This window comes from Chelon labrosus, assembly GCF_963514085.1.
Source record: "Chelon labrosus genome assembly, chromosome: 9".
NCBI lineage: Eukaryota > Metazoa > Chordata > Actinopteri > Mugiliformes > Mugilidae > Chelon > Chelon labrosus.
In genome coordinates, this window is record NC_140359.1 from 12,453,950 (window position 1) to 12,473,885 (window position 19,936).

A 19,936-nucleotide genomic window follows, 5' to 3' on the forward strand; every position below is an offset into this window, starting at 1 on the left:
AAGATGAAGGGAAATCAGTCTAGACAAAGTTCCCCTTTTGTTGGCTTCTAGCCGTTTCTTTGATTGGTATGCTACAGTGGACACAGTACGTTGTAGCTTTGGGCTGTATGGCTGCTCTAAGAAGTGTGATTCTGCAAAAGGGAAAGACAACACGGCCCATGATAGCGTTGCCCTAATGGCTGGCCAGGGGTGTGTGAATGCAGGGCAGCCAGAGTAGACATATCATGTCTGAAAATGACACTCTACCTTGTTCACACCATGCTGTCTGTTTGGCAGGAACACAAGATTGTCCCCTCTGTGGCCAGTGTTTACTCATGGCTATCAGTGTGTACTTTAACATATGTACATGTATTTGTTTTTTTGTGCCTCTATACTCGAATGGATGAGGACATGCATGCATGTAATGGCTTTGCAAATCCACGTATCACTCTTAGTGCATGCCTGTGCGTGAGTGCTGGAACAGTATATTGGTTTTCAAGTGCTTGAAAGTTGACCCTGCAGCTATAGCTTGCCGGTTGCTATATATATATATATACATCATGTCTAAGCTCTCTAGCAACCCGAAATAGTCGTCACGTTTGGAGACTGAGAGCGGCTACAGCCACCGGAGTCTGACCTGAAACTCATCTATATGTTTTTATCAGTATTCATCTGTACCAAAAAAAAAAAAAGCTCATCTTGACCGGAGCTGACCCCTATATTAATTGATTCTCATAAACCGTGGTATGTTCCAGTGCAGATCAAGTACTCAAGTTGAGTCTGCGAGCCCTGTGGGGGTGTGTCTTTGCAGTCAAGCAGATTATGAGCCTCGACAAAGTATTTGAGAGTGATCAGGTATCTGTGGCAAAAAGTCAAGTCGGTTACAAACTCTCTCTGTCACTGGCTCTCCTCTCCCTCTCCGTCCCTGGTGTGCATTACTCAGACAAGCAGGCTGAGACCAGTTCTTGCCTATCACCTGCAAGTTGCTTTTCTTGCGCCAGCTCAGTGCACATGAGAAAGATAGGTGCTCCCTTGCCATCGTCTGTGGAGCATGGCTCCACATGGCCACCTTGACCACCACAATGTCAGCAACAGCAGCACTGTTGAACCTAATTCCTTTGTTGTTACTACCAAAACATTGTGAGGTAGGACGCTTCCAGTTTCTTTAAAAAGACGGAATACAGTACACACGATACCAGCCTCCTAAATAACTGACCATGTTTAAGTTCCTAATTTCATCTCAGTTCAGGCATTATTATATCAGTTTAAAGTTAATAAGGATAAATGGTTTTGCCACCCAAATGAGTAAATGTTATTTGTTGGAATGGAGGAGAACTTTCTGACCTCAGTGGTATAAGCGTTCTATAAATACCACAATCTGAGCACAATAAGCGAGCTATCATGCCGGCAGATAACACTAACACCAAGTCTATTATCATCTACAGGCATGGCTAACGCACGCCTAAGATATCAGACCTCTGGGAAACGGCAACAACGAAGCACAAGAGGAAGGAAGTGGCTAGAAAGTCGCCGGAGTAAAGAGAGACAGAGAGAAACCAGTGTTCTTCAGTGGGAGAGACGTGTGACCTTTACAAACCAAAGGAAGTGACACATCAGAGAGAGAAAGTCATCATATCACACTGGTTCCTCTGTGTTCGTTCAGCCAGTCTCGGCTGGTTTGATCCGGCAGTTCTTGTGCACCAGCGGCAGCTCCCCAAGGCAGAGCGACTGGCCCGGTCAGGCTCTGACGGCAAACAAGAACAATATCAGTTATTGTTGGGTGTCAGTGATGAAACGTCAGATGCAAGGCAGTCAGGGCGGAGACCTGACTGACCGAGTCAAACAAGGGCGCTAGTGTGATGAGGGGGGGTGAACGGGTCTGATCAAAACTGTTCTGTATCCATTGCATAGTTTCCTCTCCACTATTACTGCGACTTCCCCACAGCTGCGTGAAGCCAGTGTAGCAAAAAATAGACAATATGAATAAGTGTTGGACTGTTGATTGGTACCATGAACCTCTTTACTGGGAAGCATTCATTTGAGCTCATCTTTTTATATCCTGCATGCTACGTAGGTCATAATGTTTGTAGTCGCCCACCTGTTGTCTCATACTGTAAAGTTCAACAGAGGGAACCTGTTGCAAGGTGGGATCTTTGTAGTCTAGCAGGAAGCTTTTTTCTCTCTACTGGTTCACTTTCACTGCAAGTAAGTGGTCAAAATATTTGGTAAGGGTTGTGAATATTGTATGATGCCGGAATAGATGATATCAGTCATCTTCCAACCTCCATTAATACACAAACAAAGAGAAGTCAGCACACTCTGAGCTGTGGCCGGCTACGTATGCTGCTGGGTTAGGTGCTTGCTCAAGGCACCTCAGCTGTGGATGTGGAAGGAATTCATTCCAGTGACCTTACCTTACCTTCCTTACCTTGTTAAATTCGCTTGCTACAGGGATTTTGTGAAAAACACATGTTGATTGTTGAAGTTGGTACGTCCCGCAATGGCCGCCATCTCTGCCAGGCTACATACGTACAGAACGGAATACACATCGCCACATAATTTAAGCTCTGAAAAAAGTGTTTATGTAGTGTCACACCTGTCACACAGCAAAAAAGATCAGGTGTCAGTTTGTAGCTTCTTTTCCACTGGAAACGACTTGTAACTAGTTGCTTTTTCACCTCTAGCATGTGTGTTCAGATCTGATTCAGGGGAGCAACAGTTGACGACTTCACCACTCCACTGTTGGGGTTAGACAGCTACATAATATTGTATGCGAGGGCGACTTGCCTCAGAAATGGCCTAACTCAAATGCTGTTTCTGTCCAGTTTGATCTGAAAAGAAGCGGAAACCGAGCAGAGGCCGAGCACATGGTATGAGCGGGGGGCGCGAAGTGATCAGAGGATGACTGTGCTTATGTGTCACACACATTCCTCTCTGTCTGCTCAACTCAGAGTGACGATAAACGAAGCTCTTTCGCAACCCTCACTGCTGCAGCTCCGCTCATTTGGAGGGAAAAGAGATCAGCTGCCAAAAACTGACTCAGTAAGATGAAATGAGAGAGACCTTTTAGTCTCTCTCTCTCTCTCTCTCTTTTTTACTGGGCAGCCGCTCCAAATGATTAAAGTGAGTCACAGAACTGGTAAAGACCAGACTGCCCTTGTCCTAAAGTGACTCTGGCGTCTCCAGTTGAGAAAATATTTACAGGACAGAACTACCATTTACTTCATTTTAACAAGTAGTTATAACTGCTTACACCAGAGACAAGAAAAAAAGTGATTCATAGTCACTCTGCAATTTTAAATAGAAGTTAAACAAATGTAAGCTGTTACTGACGCTATTTCCTTAAAATCAGGGAAAAACAGAAATCACATAGTACCAGTCTGTTATTTGATTTGTACCATGTCAGAGGGAAATACATGCAAGCACATGATGAAGTAGGAAGCAGCATGGGTGGAACTAGAGAAGGTGCGGTTCATCCCCCTTTTCTTATTGGCTGGCACCGATCAGCTGAAACAGTTAGCCACACCCCAGGACGGGACCCTCCTGACTCAGTGGTGAGTATTGCTCCAGAGGAGAGGAGAAAGACACCGGACAGGGTCCTAAAGAGATAAGAGAGGAAGGTAAAAACGGAAACAGTAATAGTTTGTGAGAAGTGATGGTGACTGACTCACACTCACAATATCTGACAATATTTGTCTCAAAAAGTTCCAGAAAAGAGTAAAGGTTTAACATATCACCTCCTCTCGTCCAACTGTCTCCAGTGCTCAACATGTGCCAAAAGCCACAGTCCTGAAGGTTCAGCCTCACTTCAAATCTCCTCACATCATCCCAAATGATATTTAGAATGATAGTGGAAAAGTTTTATGTAAATTTGGACTTCTTCTTAAGTGCCTGTAACTGCCTGTGAGGATGCATCTCTACAGTGATACGAAAGAATATTGGAAAAAGATGAATAATTATATCATATCATAGGTCAATTATCTGTTGTGCAACAGCAGCTTGTTCCCTGCTGTTTTAGCGCCAACTCAAATCCCATCAACATTTCAACAGCTCTCACTTTATCATGATTAATATCTTTGTGGCTTTCGTCAAATTGTCATTTGGTCACTACCAAAACCGCTGCCAAAAACAGTTTAGACGCACGGTTTGTCCTTAATAATGACGATGCTTGGACTTGTGTGTGCGCGAGGTCCTTGTTTAGCCACCTGCTCATTCCTGTCCATTCTCCTGGATTCAGCTTTACACGCACCAGCTGGGGTGGCGTACAAAGTTGTTTACATGTCAGTCTAACCCAAGGAATAAATACAGGCTCAGGGATATCCCATTCTTGTCCAGTCTAGTTCAGACCAGACCATTGGAAACTTCTGGAAGATGAGCTGTATGGGTGCTGGGATATCTGGCAGCAAATATATATGAACAAGAAATTTAAGACTCGTGTTTTTTTTAATACTGTGCTCCTTTAATAGCTGGTCTTATCTATGACTTAGCTATACATAGCTTGTTGATTCCAGTAAAAGGTGACTTCCCGAACGCAATTAATCATTTCAATAACATTTAGAAGAGAGTGTACAACTAAATAGTGGCTTCTACATAAAGTTAACTTAATGAAGAAATGACTGGAGAGTTTCGTTTTCCTAAGAGGGATGCTGGATATAGACGCAGATTGGGCTACTTATCTCTCTGCAAATAAGGCCGTTCCGTGCTTTTATGATCCAAACTTCTGTTGCAGGGATGCGTTTAGTTAAATAAGCAGTCATATACGCAGCTGCAAGTGTGTCCTATTCTGAGCAAGGCCAAAGTTTTTATGAGCCCTCCTCACCATAAAGATGGGTAAAGCCTGGACTGTGCAACGGCAGATTCAAAGGCTATGCCCCAGTATGAACTCAAAATAGCTAGGCAACCTTTTGCCTCAATCCACAGTCAGTACAGTTAGACTAACGTTAGAAGTATCAGAGACCAATATGCTTCATGATTTTGCAATGCCAATTTGATATACATTTACAAGAAATGAGAAATCGGTTAAAATTGGGACCATTTCTGCAAGCACCATTACTGACCCTTTTAGTAAACATCTACAGTTACTCTATATCTATATTAGCTATTGTACAACCTGCCCCATTTCACTGTGTGGATAAGGGCACCATGCTATTTTGGAAGTCACTGGGCTATCACTTAGAGGGTGTTAAACGGGGGGATCTAGGTTAGAGAAGCCATGTGATGTTTGGAACCTACTGTGTGCACAACAGCACCGGTGGCCTAGAAACCATATAGGCTGCAAGCAAAGAGCAAATTGTTGCCACACAAAACAGGTGACCTCTGACAATGTTTAATGGGAACGCTGAAATGTGATCATCGTAGGCGGCCAAATCCACAAAAACCCATGCAGTATGCAATGTAATTACTGTAAAGAAAGAGGTGTGAAGGGTGCTAAGAAAGGGGATTGCAAAGAAAAACAAAGAATTGGCAGGAAGGGGGAGAAAATGCCATTAAAACCTGACTATTTTTAAACAGAAGGTCACCCCCGCTGTAAGCTGGTGTGCAGACGCGACTGCAGGAGGCAACGTATAATTTGCCTGGACAGAATGTGCATTCAGTGGAGAGGAGAGTGGAGTCAGAGAGGAGTGGACAAGCAGCGGAGGTTAAACAAGTGCATGGTGCAGAGGTGATGGGCTGGGCGGACAGTGGGTGAGAGAGTTTTGAGAGATCGCGTGAAGGATGGGGACGAGGTGACAGGTTTGATGTTTGGAGGCAGAGGGGTGAAATAACAGCGAGAACACGCGGGAAGGTTTGGACACGCTGCCCACCAGACAGTCCGCCCTCTGCAGGCCCCGCTGCACCTGTTGTTTTTCAAGAGCAAGACACGCAGACGGGGGAAGAGGAGAGGGGTGCCTTTGCTCCCTGTGACTCAGGAGAATCTGAGCAGGCACAGAGAGGGAGAGTTAAAGCTGAGCAGGGACTTTGCAAAAGAGCCCGAGAGCGGGTGTGGGAGGGGTGGGGGGCTATGCTATGAGTCAGCCATGGCTAAAAAAGGAAGCTGAGCAACTTCCACCGGGGACCGGCTGGGTAAAATAAGACAAGTGGTGAAACAGCACTCCTCAGCTCGGTCTCTCAGCTCCTTGAAAGAGAACATAAGGTGACCGAGGACACATCAAGTTTTCACCTTGCTGTTTGTCATACCACAATAATATCACTTCATATCAACTAAATCTCAGATCTCAGATACAGTTTCCTCTCTGACTGAATGCATTGATGTTAAATTAAGAAATAAATGCAGACATGTCATCAGTTCACCATTTAAAATATTAACTCCAACCTCCTGAGGTTTATATGGCATCATTTCAGTATCTTTTTAAGGCCACATTAGAATTTGACCCACACAGGGTTGAATGAAACTCTTAGTGACATAACAGGGAGGTAGTGTGTCACTGGTGGATATGCGTCCCAGTCCTCTCTTCCAGCCAGGTCTCAGAATAGAGCAGATCATCCAGCATCAGAGGATATGCAGTAATTTGAGTTGCATGTTACATCGCTCCACTTTGCGTTGTGCAGGACATTTTGAGCACAGAAGCATGTTGCTAACGTCAGACTGACTTTGTTTTTTCTCCTTGGATTCATGTCGTGCAGTGTCCCAAAGTCATAAATCCCTCTGACACGGGTTATGATAAGGAATACCATCTCGCGTGGCGTTTCCTGCATTGCTGTCAAAGCAGCTCTGCCTTCTGCAAAGTTTTTTAAACACACCCGCTGATGAGATGGAGACTAAACAATGTGGATGCACAGAATGCTGCAGATGACAAACGCTGGAAAAAGAAAAAAAAAAAGTGCGGGAGACGAAGAGTGAGGAAGGAATCTGTCCAAATGCAATCTGTCAAAAATGAACTCTGGGTGACTCTTTCCCCTTGTGGCCTGGCTCTGACAGGATTTTCAAAGTATGTAAAGTGTTATACTGCTGGCTGGGATGAAGCATTAAGCTGGCGAGTGTGGCTGATATCCTATACATGCAACAGTATAGCAATAGGCATTCTGATCCCTCTGCAGCCTGAATAAGAAATCAAACTGGCATTAATGTGCCGAATGGGGGCTAGGTTGCTAGATTAAAACAGTATGAACAAAACGTTCATACTGTATTTCTCTTTGCATATTTAAAATGACTCCTAATATTATCTTCAGTTTGACCTCTACTTTTATCTGTTACTATTTTGGCCTTTGCTAGTTCCCTAAAGGGAACAAAGAGAGGTGCAAACTGTGCAGACTCCAAGCCATAGTGACGGCAAGGTCTTGAACTTGTGGTGCTGCATAAGAGCTGCAAGCATGCGACTGGAGTGCAGCGTGTGAAGGGTGGCTGGAGGAGGAATGCCAGCCACGCTTGGACTTTGGTATGGCAGGGATGGGAGTCCTGGCATGAGAACATAGCACACTGTCTTGTCTTGGTATCATGTTCCTGTTCATACTAAACATGGAGATCCGCAGCAGCCCACGCATCTCCACTGAGGACATTTGAAAGGATTTTCAATTAGCACCATCATCGTAAATCACTGCCAATGGCAGTTGTGTCACTGACACAGATTATTTCTGCTCTACCTTTAAAACAGCATTTACATTTGCAAACGCTGCACAGAAAACATGACGCATCAGAGAGGTGAGGACAGATTCTGTAGGCTTGAGGCTGAGATTAGAAGAGGAATCTGACATCTACCTTTCACAGAAGGACTAAATTAGAGTCAAGCAGTCTAGAAACCGACTAGTGACCTGTACTCTTTATGAGCAGCAGGTGCTGTTGACATACATGTACTGCACCACTATTCATTCAACGCGTGCTTTTGCATTGAGAAGGTATGTGCACATGTGTGTTGACAGAGTTAAGATGCAAAGGACAAAATGTTTCCACAAAGTTCATCTTAATATATGTTCTGTCCCTGCTAAAGTAGAAACTCAGCAACGTAAATAAAGTCTCTGAGAGGACCCACTTTGATGGCAACGGTGAGTTATTCCCTCTTTCCGCTGTCCAGTGTGGAGCATGCAGAGAAGGTAAACAACTTGTTCCTAGCAAGGTCGAAAAACAGTCCGGCTTTCAGGGACGAAAAAGCAGCAGCCTCTGCTGTCAGCCTCCTCACACAGAAGTGCCTCAAACTAGAATGAACCAGCCGCCAAGAAAGATCATGAAGAAAAGTCCTTGAAAAAGAAAAAAAAAAAAAACTTCAATGCCCCCTCTCCCCAGTGCAGTCTGTCTATCTATGTTCCTTTCTTTGTGTCCAATGATAAAACAGACAGAGATGGCTTCAGAGCTGCTGGTGTGTGTGTGTGTGTGTGTGTGCGTGTGAGTGAAATGGGATGATGGAAAAGTTTGTGACTAGTTGCTAGACTTTCCTTGCGTACTTTCATTTATGATGTATCAACCAAATACAGTTCTTTTCCTGGAAAATCCCTCTCCACTCAAACACGTGTTTATCTCATCGTTACCTTGCTTGGATGTCTGACCTTCATTGTGCAGATTTCGACTCCAGACGGCTGTTTTCACATTCGCCGGAGGGAAATATTGTAAAACGTGCACGAATCAGAGTAGATTGCTGTGTGCTGGTTAATGTTCAACAGATTGCAAAGCCTCTTGAGGCAAATTTGGACTTGACAGAGAAAGAGTTGTGTTAATGATAACTAAACAGTAGCTCAGTTCTGTCAATTATCAGCTTCAGAGGTCAGACTATCACTTAATGTGCCTGCAGAACAACAGAGTGTGAGTTTATGATGACAGGAAAACACACTGGCTTTAACAAAGCAGCTGTCACAAGTTAGAACTTCTCACTCTGTGATATGTTCCTGTACAGCATTTTCAGACCAGTTGTAATATTGGTTGTTCCATTGTTTCAAGGAATGTGTGAGTTCGCTGCCCGGTGCATTGATGTGTGAGTGTGTGTGTTTCTATTATGTCACAGTGATGATGTGGCACTGTCAAGCAGGCGTGTACAGGGGCCTCAGTCCAACCCCTTCCCATCCATGCTGAACGTGCCTGGTCACACCAAGCTGCTGAGAACCTCTGGATCACAGGGGCTTCTGGGTAGCGGGATTAGCCGGTGTGAGGAAACAGCTGAGGCCTGTGTAGCGTCAGCACTTGCTAATCAACACTCTCACCGCACACACATGCGTGTAGGCCACTACAAGCTATGCTCTCACCCCAATAATCCCCCCCCCCCCTCCTTTTTTTCAATCTACAGGGGTCAGACACCCACAAAGGCCCGGGCCCACAAAAGTCAAAAGGGGCCAGGGGCTGATAGGGGAGGGGACAAAGGCAAACTGAAGTGCTTGGTCAAAGCTGACTGGGCTGCTGAGTCATCACTGAAGCCGGCTCAAAGTGATCATTTGCAAAAAATGTCACTCCAGAGGCGTTTTTTCTCTCCGTTAGACTTCTGTCGCTACAGGTTCCTGCATCAGGATATTTATCTTATGCAATAGAAATGTCTTACATGCTTTTTCACTGTGCGCATTTTGTTCCACCCTGGCTGGCTTTCTATTAACACCCGGCCCGGTCGAATTTGCTGAGCTCATTCATGCACACATGCTCGTAGCTTGCAAAAAAATCAATTAGTATAAAACCGGGTTGGCGTCACTCAAAAGCCAATACACTACGAGCGAAACTGATTGACGTGCTCACGAAACTGTTGAACATAATAAATAGGTCATGTGTAGACAAACTGTAACCAGAAAGAGAGCGGCGCTATTTAAAGTAAAGAAAGCCGAAACCTACTCCAGTTAAATATTTACTTCAGGCTAAAACAATCAAAGATTTCAGATGGCACTTAGAGGTCACAGTCTCTATCAAAATGTTTGAGTACAGCTTAGACTGATGCAGACTGGGGACGGCATAACGCAGTGGCGGAAACAAATTAATTATTGGATACTGGAACATTTTACGTTTAGATTACGAAAGATTACAAGGACGTGGTTAGAAGTCTTGTGCTCACATTCTTTCACTAGTGCTCCGAAGTAGGTCAGCATGACCTTCCTTGGGAATGCATCATTCAACGGGAATCAATAAATCATGTCTTTTGCAATATAATATAATACCACGATCAACTCACATTACAGTGTGTTTCATTGTGAGTTTCCTTGAGAGAGGAGCAAGAACTAAATAATTTACCTTTTTTAACCTGTATTACAGATTCATTTTTATAAAATTAGTTTACTGAAAAAGTACAACAACATTTAAACAGCAGTTATCCATAATAGGCATACCAGACGTGAGGCGCAAAGACTGTGAGGAACTATGAGTCACTTAGACATGAGGCTTCTGCGCTGAGTAATTACTCAGGGACCCCAGAGGGTTAAATGTACACTCACTCACCAGTTCATCATGTGAACAAAACAAACGTATTCTAATATAACAGACCTGCACTAAATCATGAAGGTTAATGACACAGAGAGATATTGATTTAATTGTGATTCAATTTAAGTATATTGTATTGTGTTGTACCAACACGTTTCTAATATTTTGACACCCATTTTAGTCAGTGGGTTAGGCTAAATAACTGTTTAACTCTTTAATCCATTTTAACAGTAGCACAAACTACACCCTATATGCTGATTCAGCCAGCAATGAACTGAACGTTATAACAGTCAGGAAGGGGAGGATTATGTGCCCGACTGTTATATTAGAAAACATTTGTTTTCACTTAATATTTCTAATATCTGAGTGTATGTGTATTTTTATTTTAGTGGCAACTTTCTACTACTGCCATGCATCTTTCTTTCAGCAAGCCTGGGTGCAGTTTGTAATCCAGCCACTAGGGGCAGTGTTGTTATAGTTTTTACAGATGATCAGTGTCTAGCAGAACTCTCATGACCCATTTAGATTTCTGTGAAGTAAAGTGTTTGATAATGATTAATCATTCACAGCTTCGTTTCAGCGTTGTTTGATTCTTAGCAGAAAGCATGTTTTGTTGTAATTCTGTCAAAAAAAAGACCTGTCAAATATAAAGTGAGCAAGTCTATAATGACTTTACTCTAGTTCCACTACATTTACTATATGCATGGAAGCTTAAGGAGGATATGTGGTGCGTTTGCATTAATGTCTTTGAAAAATCAACAGCACAGTCGTATGTCCTTTAGAACAAAATGTTTATTCAAATCAAAAGGAAGAACTAGACAAAAGGTTAAATCATTCAGAACATAGTATATTCATAGAATATCTATACATCATCATGATTAACAGACAAAAAAAATAACAAAAATAACATAAAAATGGAGAATGAAGAAAATTCAGTGAGTAATATTGCACTTTGTTTCTAAAATGTTTCAGATCCCATCTCCCAGGTTCTTTATCTGTGAACATTTCAGTTCCTGCCTTTTATTGGGTCAGGAGTTTAGCTTAGTTTTTGACACTGGACTACTGTGAGGCCCAAGCAAATGGACTATGGAATTGACCAACCTGAAACAAGTATGTGAGCTTATTCATTTCCGCATAGCTTGATTTGTTTTCCCTAAGATAAAATCCAAACAAAGAACTGCAAACAGGTCTGACATGGGCTTACTATAGAAGTGGTTTAACAGCTATTCTGCGTTATCTAAATGTTTCTCAGAGGAGGAGGAGGAGGAGGAGGAGGAAGAAGGGTGCTGATCAACAGCTGTCACCCCAGACCTGAGGGGGATCGGGGAGACTTACTCAAGAGGGTTGCTTGGTAAACTAGAAAGCAACCTTTGTTAATGCCCAGAAATGCATGAAAAAAAAAAAAAAAAAGATAATAGTCAACCGTCACCAGCAACACAATCAAAGAGGCCTGTCCAAGATGTCTTTTTTAAACAGCACTTGCTTTAAAAGGACTTTTTTTTTTTCCTTCTTCCCTTTTTGTCCTTTTGAATAAACATAGAAAGGTCTAAAACATACAGGTGTTCACAAACATAATGAAGTCCGCGTAGACGCTGAAAAATTAATCAGGTCTTTTCTGTGTCAAGGCCACTAAGATAAGATCACTTAAATCATCTGCAGTTTGTTGATTACCGTCAGAAGCCGTGGATTTAGTTGCCAGCCGGATCTCGACAAGAGCGTGCACACACTCAACACATACAAACTTGCGTTAGCTACGTTTCAAAATGTAAACTTAAAAAAAAAAAAGTAACTAATCTTAAAAAGACTGAATAATGCATTAAACGTCCTACATAACACCGCTTGAATGAAAAATCCTCTACTACTACATGGTTAGTACCAAATGTTTTTCTCTCTCCAGACCTTCACCATTGAATGCTATTTTTATTTTTATTTTCTTATCAAAAAAAGTGCTGCTTTTTTTCCCTGACGATGTCAAACTTCTGTTACAGCTGGTCTTTTGTCTTGAATGAGTTAGAAAACCAATGTATTACTCATGTCAATCTACTACTACTACTTGTTCTGACCAGTCCGAACAGAAGTTTAACAACGTCCCCAGCTTTTCATTAGTGTTGGGTTTGTTTCTTTAATGCAGAAGCAGTGCTTCCTCCTTTTTTTTTTTTTTTTTTTATGACTAGCATTCTGGCTTCACTGGTCTGGTGAAGTCTAACTGTTGGTTGGATGAAGTGGGCAAGTGCAGCAGGACAAAAAGGGAATGTGATTCATTTCAGAAAGCTGCCTTGCTTCTCTACAGGTCTGTTCTCTTATTTTGGTAGTTAAAAAACATCAACTCCATTTTAACAGTGCAATTTAAGCAAAATTCTAACATTTTTTTCTCCCCCAACAGTTTGGCAAGTGAGAAGACCACCTGAGACAGTGCTTTTTGGGCAGTTATGCATGCTGGGATTGCCCTGAGATTAGGTGTAGAGGGGCTGCAGGCAGTTAGGACGAGTCCCCCCACAATGTACCACCTCTGATCACACATGCATACACACGTTTCTGCTCAGCTACTATTCAAGTGGCAAATGCAGGTCTGCAACCCCCCTAGTCCAAATCCAGAGCAACCTCAAAATAAACCAAAAAAAAAAAAAGGCTAAAAGCTGTTCTATGCCTGGAGCTAAATACAAGGACAGAATAACATAAACTCAAGAGGAGGGAAGCCACTCTTGGATCCGACCTTAGGAGGCAACATCTTAAAGAGCTACCACGTGGAGAAAGGGTGGTGCAGTTGTTGTAAAAGTCGGTCTGGTGGTTGTTGTTAGTCACCGCGGAAACATCAAAATGAGAAAATGAAAATTCTTATAACAGCTTAAACAAATTCAGTGCATTGTTCTTGTACTTTTCAGTCTCTTTGTTTTTTTTGTTTTTTCAAAAATCAAATCCTGTTCTCAGCGTTGCTCAAAGTTATGCAGATGATAGTCTTATAAAGTTAAGCCTGCAGTCTCGTATTCTTAGCCTGGCGCACTGCAAGGCTGAAACCAAACTATTAGTGATTTGAAAAGAAATTCTCATTAAACAGAGCCACGCAACTCAAGTAAAGAAGAAAATGTGCAAAACAAAATCCCAAATGAGGCAGGAGGACCTAGTCTTTGCTCTGTTGTTGACCGCTGTTGCTGAAAGCTTTCATTCATACAGACTATGGTGGTTAGAACATTGTTGTTGTTACTTTTCTCTCTTCATCCCATTTTCTTAAGGTGATTCTGCTGAAGTCTGGACATGATTAGTCCCGCTCTTTGTGTGAAGAGCCATGTCCTTATGTGCCACGAGTACAGAAGAATCAAAGGGTGAAGAGGAGCTTGGCAGGCTGAGCCTTGGTGATTCTTCTTCGTCACTGTCAATACCATCACCAGGGCTCTCACTACTAGTGGGGTTCTTGTCATACAGACATAATAGGTGTTCATCTGCCCTCCCACCCTCAGCAGGCTGATACAGGAAGGAAGTGATAGCCCACACTAGTGACTCCTGAGGGAAGGCAGGAACAGATTTGTCCAATCCAACTCAACTGTGTGCAAGTCTTTGTTGGTTGGTTGGTTGGATATTTAGTTTTTCTCTTGATGTCAACAGCATTGTGTGAATGCCATCATCCGAGAAAAATAATCAAAGCTGAGCCTTGCAAGAAGCTTCCTTTGAGTTTCCCCAAGTCAGTCAGGGGAGTTTTGGGGATGCCCTCAGCGTGATGGACAGGCATCAAGCCTGCGCTCCTCTGTACGCCTGGCGTGATCTGGGTTAGGATCGATCTAAAGCGGGGAAGAAGGAAAAGAACATTGGTCATGGTGAAAATCTGATTCTTGTAATTGAAAGACAACTGAACAAATGCTTTGCTCTCTCCTGTGTGATGCTTACCTCAGAGTACAGAGGAGGCGGCTGGAAGCGGAACTCGTGAATATAGGCAAAGAGAGGCCCGTCCAGCTCCTCTCGGGCTGCTGGGACATCCAGACTGCTCTGCCTCTGCTCTTCTGTCACAATCTCTGCATAGCTGGGAGGAGCTGCAAATGCAAATGAAACAACATTTTAGCATACATGTGAATTATTAATCTTCCATGTATTTAAAACAGAACATAAGCGTAATGACAAAGAGTTCCAACCAACCTTCAGGCCTCTCAGGTAGACCCATGCCCAGCCAGCTCATGCTGCACTGGCTGCTGACACTGGAAGTTCGGGAGCCAAATGGGTGTAGAGGGATGGTTCCAATGACCAGGGGCAGGTTCAGGGACAGGTTTATGGCCCCAGGTATGTCCACGTACACCTGAGCACAACCAAGAGGACACAGCAGCAGTTTAGATTGTGCAGGTCATTCAGAGGTTTAGTGAAATCACTGAATGTGAATGTCAAGGTAAAGCCAAGATGCAATGGATTAGGTAGTAGTTTGAAAATATGTAGGTCAGTGTCTTGAGGTCAGGTTGCTTATGCAAAGTGGCGCCCTTTACTGGTGTCTGTTCATAGGGTAAAGAGGTCATAAGCACCGTCAAGGCAGGTGTTGCCACAGATATTCTAGGCTAATGCTCTTAGCAGCATGTGGAGATAACACCTGGTGCAATCCGAGGCCCGGATTTGGCAATGTGAGCTGAGTTAGTCAGGTCCTCTACTAGGAGACATGTTGACTTACTAGGAAATATTGATTCTGTGCTGATAGTGTTGTGAATAATGGTGATAGGTCAAGTGGAGACTGCAATAAAAATAGAAACGCTTGCTTTTCTGTGTAAGTGAGGAAAACAGGGTGGCAAATAAAAGGAAGGGGTGTTTAGTGTCCGAAAGAATGATCAGAATACCATGAGGCTGCACTCACCATGAGAGAGTACTCCACTCTGATAATGCTGCAGTCCAAGATGGAGGGTGAGACAGGTGGGATTTTCAGCATCTTGCCGCTCCAGGTCTCCGTTTTGCCCGAAGACAGAGACTCTCCCCGCAGGTTGGCCACCAGCTGCTTTACCTCCTTCATCTTCCCTTTGGCGTAGAAAGTCTGAGTTTGGTAGATGGCTGCCTTTGGCACCACCATGCGGGAAGAGCAGTTCTCGATCTCCGCAAAGATCTGGATCGACTCTCCTACAGAGTGAAAGGACAGAAGAGGAGTTAACTCAGGTTTTTAGGATCATCTGTTTATCCAGTCAGTAATTATTAATCAATGCAGTAATCCACATTTATTGATTTATTTGGTTAATCAATCATTCACTTAGTCTCACCTGGGGTGTATCCTTTCCTTTCAATTTTGGCACTTAGGGAAATAGGACCTGAGGTGCAAAACCAACAGCAAAGTGTCTTGTCTTTTGTGCCGGCCTGGGGTGACTGAAAGGGAAGAGAAACACAGAAGCATTAAAGTCTGCAGAATTTCTCTTAATTTGGGCCCAACACTGCATCAAAAAGAAGGGCATGCACAAGCATCTCGTTGCTGCTATTGTTTCCTAAAATTGGTCAAGATTTTCATTTCAACACTTATTCAATATTTATTTTTCCATAATCCCTGCTGTATGAAAGACAGCTGCCTACAACAGAAATGGAAACTGGAGGTAAGAGACTAAAATGCCAAATTCTATCCAGCGTATAATTAGGAAAATGATGTCTCGAGTGACTCATAAATTTTTTTCCTCCGTCAAAATGTTATTCAGGAACCAAGTCAGGGTCGCTTACCAGCAGTAATGGAGTGTTGATGTCAATGTGCTCAAAGACTGTAAATTCCTTCTTGGTCTTCATGGGCAGGAGCCATGGCCTGTGGAGTTCTGCCTTTACCCAGTAGCGCACACTGCCATGCTTCCCTTCAAAAGAGGTAGCCAGAGGTCTGCAGGAAAAAAAGAAAGGAGCAAAGAGAGGAGGAAAGGGATTAAAACAACTACTCAAAAAAAAAAAACCACGCATCTATGCACATTTAATTTCCCAACCCAAACCCAGGGTCTGGACACTTACGTCTGAGGAAGCTCGAGGCTGAATGCATACTCATGTCTTCCTGAATGGATAGTGGTGAGGCCTTCCTCAGAGTTGTCATCGTCTGAAAGACAAGGAGGACAATATTCCAAACACATGTATACCATACCTGGGTAAAATGCTCTACGAAGGCATCTGAAAGTCATATCAAAAAACACAGGGTGGGGGAGACAAAAGAGAATAGACGGATTTTACTATCAAATCTAAAAAATAAAAAAAATTATGTATTGAGAGATGAAAAGCAGGCTGATCATTAGAAGACGCTATTTGGGGGAACAAAGAACTCCATCCTTGAGATCTAATTTATAAGACGTTATGGGGCGGAAAACGATGGATGGATATTTGGTCACACTAACAAAAAAATATGTAACTACTGTTTTACTCAAAATAAATATATATATAAAAATATATATATATATATGCTTTTTTCAAAAGGAGGAAATTGAACCAAGGCGTTTCAGAGCTGTTTGTAAAAAATGTAAAGTAATAAAAGATAATATTTTCATTACAAAAATTTTTTGAAAAACTGGGTGGACAGGCCGGGTGTATTGCTTTTGCCAGCTCAGCACTCCCTCCCCCTAGCAGCAGCAGCAGCCGTGTGGTAAACAAGTGCGGAGCTGTCAGTCAAACGGCAGACTCCAGCAGGAGGAGACCGGCCTAAACCGGTGTGAGCAGCTTCCCACAGCCGCTCTGCTCTCATTACGCATTCACTGTGCGACACCGCAGCAGCCACTACTACGAGCAAAGACAGAGAGAGAGAGAGCTACACTCCTGCACCGACCTCATTTCTCTACCGTTTTATTTCAATTAAATCTCAAAGCAGAGTTTTCGTAAATAGCTTGTTGTGCATCTTTGTCGAAGACTAATGTAAACGACAGTTTGCTTTAACAAAAAAAACACTAGTTGGCTGCTGCAGAGCAAACTAAAAAGCATTAACTGGAAAGAGATTTTACACGCATATAAATCCAAATAAAATGCGTTTAAATGTAACTTTTTTTTAACTGTAGATGCAGTGACCGCAAAATTAATATATGCGTCAAGCTGCTGGCAATAACCTTATATTCCAGCTAAATGTAAATGTGCCGAAAGAGGTTATCGGTGGAGATAAAGAATCTTGACCTGCAGCTTTTTAAACGCGTTTTAAATTAAAATCGCAGGCACCTCCAACGGCTCATATTTTGCTGGTGTTTTTCTTGATTAAAAAGTTGCAGAATATTCTGTCACTGCAAGAAAATGATGTCACTGGCCACACATGAGCACCTCAGCCAATCAGGCGCGGGTCTTGCGCTGTAACCCCGCCCCCTCGCGGTCCAGTTTTCTGAACAGGATTGAACCGCTTTGAACAATAGGTGGAAACTTAAGAAAAGCTACAAAGAAACAGTCTATATGATGCGGATCGGCGTTGAAATCCCCCGACTAAACCGCAGATACACCACCGCAAGTCGCTGCTCTGCCGGGCAGTGTCTCAAAAATCTATTTAAACCTCCGTTTGCGTTTGAAATACTGTGAAAAACACAGATGCCCGACCTGCTGTCATTCATTCTGACATCTTGACACAAACAAGCAGCGATGGAGTTGCGTATAGCCAGTGTCACAGCATATATGTATAAAATCCACCACGCTATTGAAAACAGTAACAATATTAAACTTCTCCAACTTTATATTATTCTCTTTCCAACACCTGCAACTGCATCTTTCGGTGAGCCTGATCCCCAACCTGCATCTCACAGTCTACAAAACTTCTGCTAGGAAAGAATTATAAAAACCACATCGTCTTACCTCTCTCGTGTCCAATTAAAATGTCTTTGTGATTTAGGTATTCCACTTCTTCCGTGTAGTTTTGCGTGTAGGCAGTGTTGGATCCAGCATTTCTCGATTCAGTCCAACGAACTTTTGCAAATCCTTTTGCGTGGATTTTGAGAGATTTCACGCGGATTTCTCCGGTGACTTCGATAATCACCCTACCTGAGACGCAGTCCCCGCTTGAGAAAACGGGAACATTGCTGTCATTGAGACAGTCGTAGCTCACTGTGAAGCTCTTTACCTTTCCTAGCACCATGGTGGAAAGAGGCTACAGAGACCTTGAAATTTACAAAAGGAGTCTATGAAAAAATAATCTCATAGAAAAAAAAGAATGCAGTTTTCAGACACTGATCAGTATCTCTGCCCTGCAAATAGCAGTAGGCACGATCAGTGGTTTCTGTGCGAGCAGTTCATTGAGATGTGTGAAGGCTGAATAACAGCAATGGATGCTGTTATCATCTGCCTCTCTGCTTGTTGGTCTCCAGTCAAAGACAAGGAAACCCCCGTAGCTCAGCTCACTTTAAGCGACGGGCTGTGTGAAAAACAACCTTGAGCGCATGCGCAGGGCTTCACTGCCCCCTCCTTCCGCCTTCTGGAACAAGGCAGAGAGAAGTGTGGCTCAAAGCCAGATGACAAGTATGGTCAAACAGCTGAAAAGACTACACAAAGAAATGTTCACCACACTAGTTTTATGGTTGGGGCTTTACAGGTCGTCTTGTACATTTATAATGCATTAATACATCTACCAGAAAAAGTAGTACCCCAAAAGATTCACAATCTTTTAATTCAAAGAATGATGCTAGGATTATTCTCATCAAACAAGTAACAATCCAGATTTTCACTCTGCACAAGGTGTGATGTAGTAACAGTTGATAAACTATACATCGCCTCAAGGATTTATAGGCATACAGCTTCAGAGCCTTGGTAGGGCGTGTGTGCACATCCACTCAAAAGCATAATCTAACACACACATATTAGTCTCACATATGCAGATTCATTGCAAAGTCAACATCTATCCACAGTCTACAAATTTAACATTGCATTTGTGCCTGCAGCACAAGTCATGCAGAACTGTTGAAGACCTATGATTTTGTGGGGAAATCATCGCCAGAGAAGCTTTCTTCTATTCTATTTTTCTATTCATAGATCGCACACTTTGTTTTTGCACTGGGATTAAAATGATCCATGCACATATGGGAGACTGTTCTCATTGTTTGCAGAAAAACAACTCTAAAGGCTCAAAACGCCACCCTGTGGCCATCAGTGTTTCTACCATGATCTGCAGTGTCACCTGTTGAACATCACTATAACTCAAGTGCATTGCGTTCAGCAGCAGCTGTTGATTACAAAACACGTGGACGTGACTTTTTATGTTAATTCAGTATTACTGATTACAAGTTACCACTCAGTAAGGCTATTTTAGGGGGCATTTGTAAAAGGAAGACGTTGTATAATATGGATCTGTGTCCACTGTTAGTAGATCTTCAACAAAGATCAGTGACATCTGATTATTTAAGTAAACCCTAATCATGAAAACTTTTAAATTCAGAGTCCATAAATTATATTTAATGCTACACACTGTTATTAGAAACCGCATCAGTTATTATTACACACGATGCTATTTCATATAACAATTACATGGAAAGAAGAGTTAATATTTAGTTGCCTAGAAACATACGGACATACATCTTTGTGAAACCTGTAGGACAGTATGGTCGCTGCAGTTCCAACCGAAAAAATAAATAAATTAATTAATTATGTTGTGAATGTTCTTTGAACCGTAGATAAATGCTGCCTCCTAGTGGATTATCTTTGTCATTACATGTCGAAAATGGGATCTTAATTTACGTGTCTCTATGAAGTTTTTTTTTTTTTTTTTTTTTT

At 42.6% G+C, this 19,936-nt stretch overlaps 1 protein-coding gene across 1 annotated transcript; it reads right to left on the bottom strand.

The window, feature by feature from the left end:
* Positions 1 to 11,071: 11,071 nt before the first annotated feature.
* arrdc3a (arrestin domain containing 3a) lies at positions 11,072 to 19,185 on the bottom strand. Its single transcript, XM_084551189.1, has 8 exons — positions 18,029 to 19,185; positions 16,232 to 16,313; positions 15,959 to 16,106; positions 15,514 to 15,616; positions 15,120 to 15,376; positions 14,423 to 14,579; positions 14,177 to 14,319; positions 11,072 to 14,070 (listed from the first exon to the last, which is right to left on the bottom strand). The coding sequence occupies exons 1-8, from the start codon at positions 18,306 to 18,308 to the stop codon at positions 14,002 to 14,004; spliced, it is 1,239 nt and encodes a 412-aa protein (XP_084407315.1). The 5' UTR covers positions 18,309 to 19,185; the 3' UTR covers positions 11,072 to 14,001.
* Between the last annotated feature and the right edge of the window lie 751 nt (positions 19,186 to 19,936).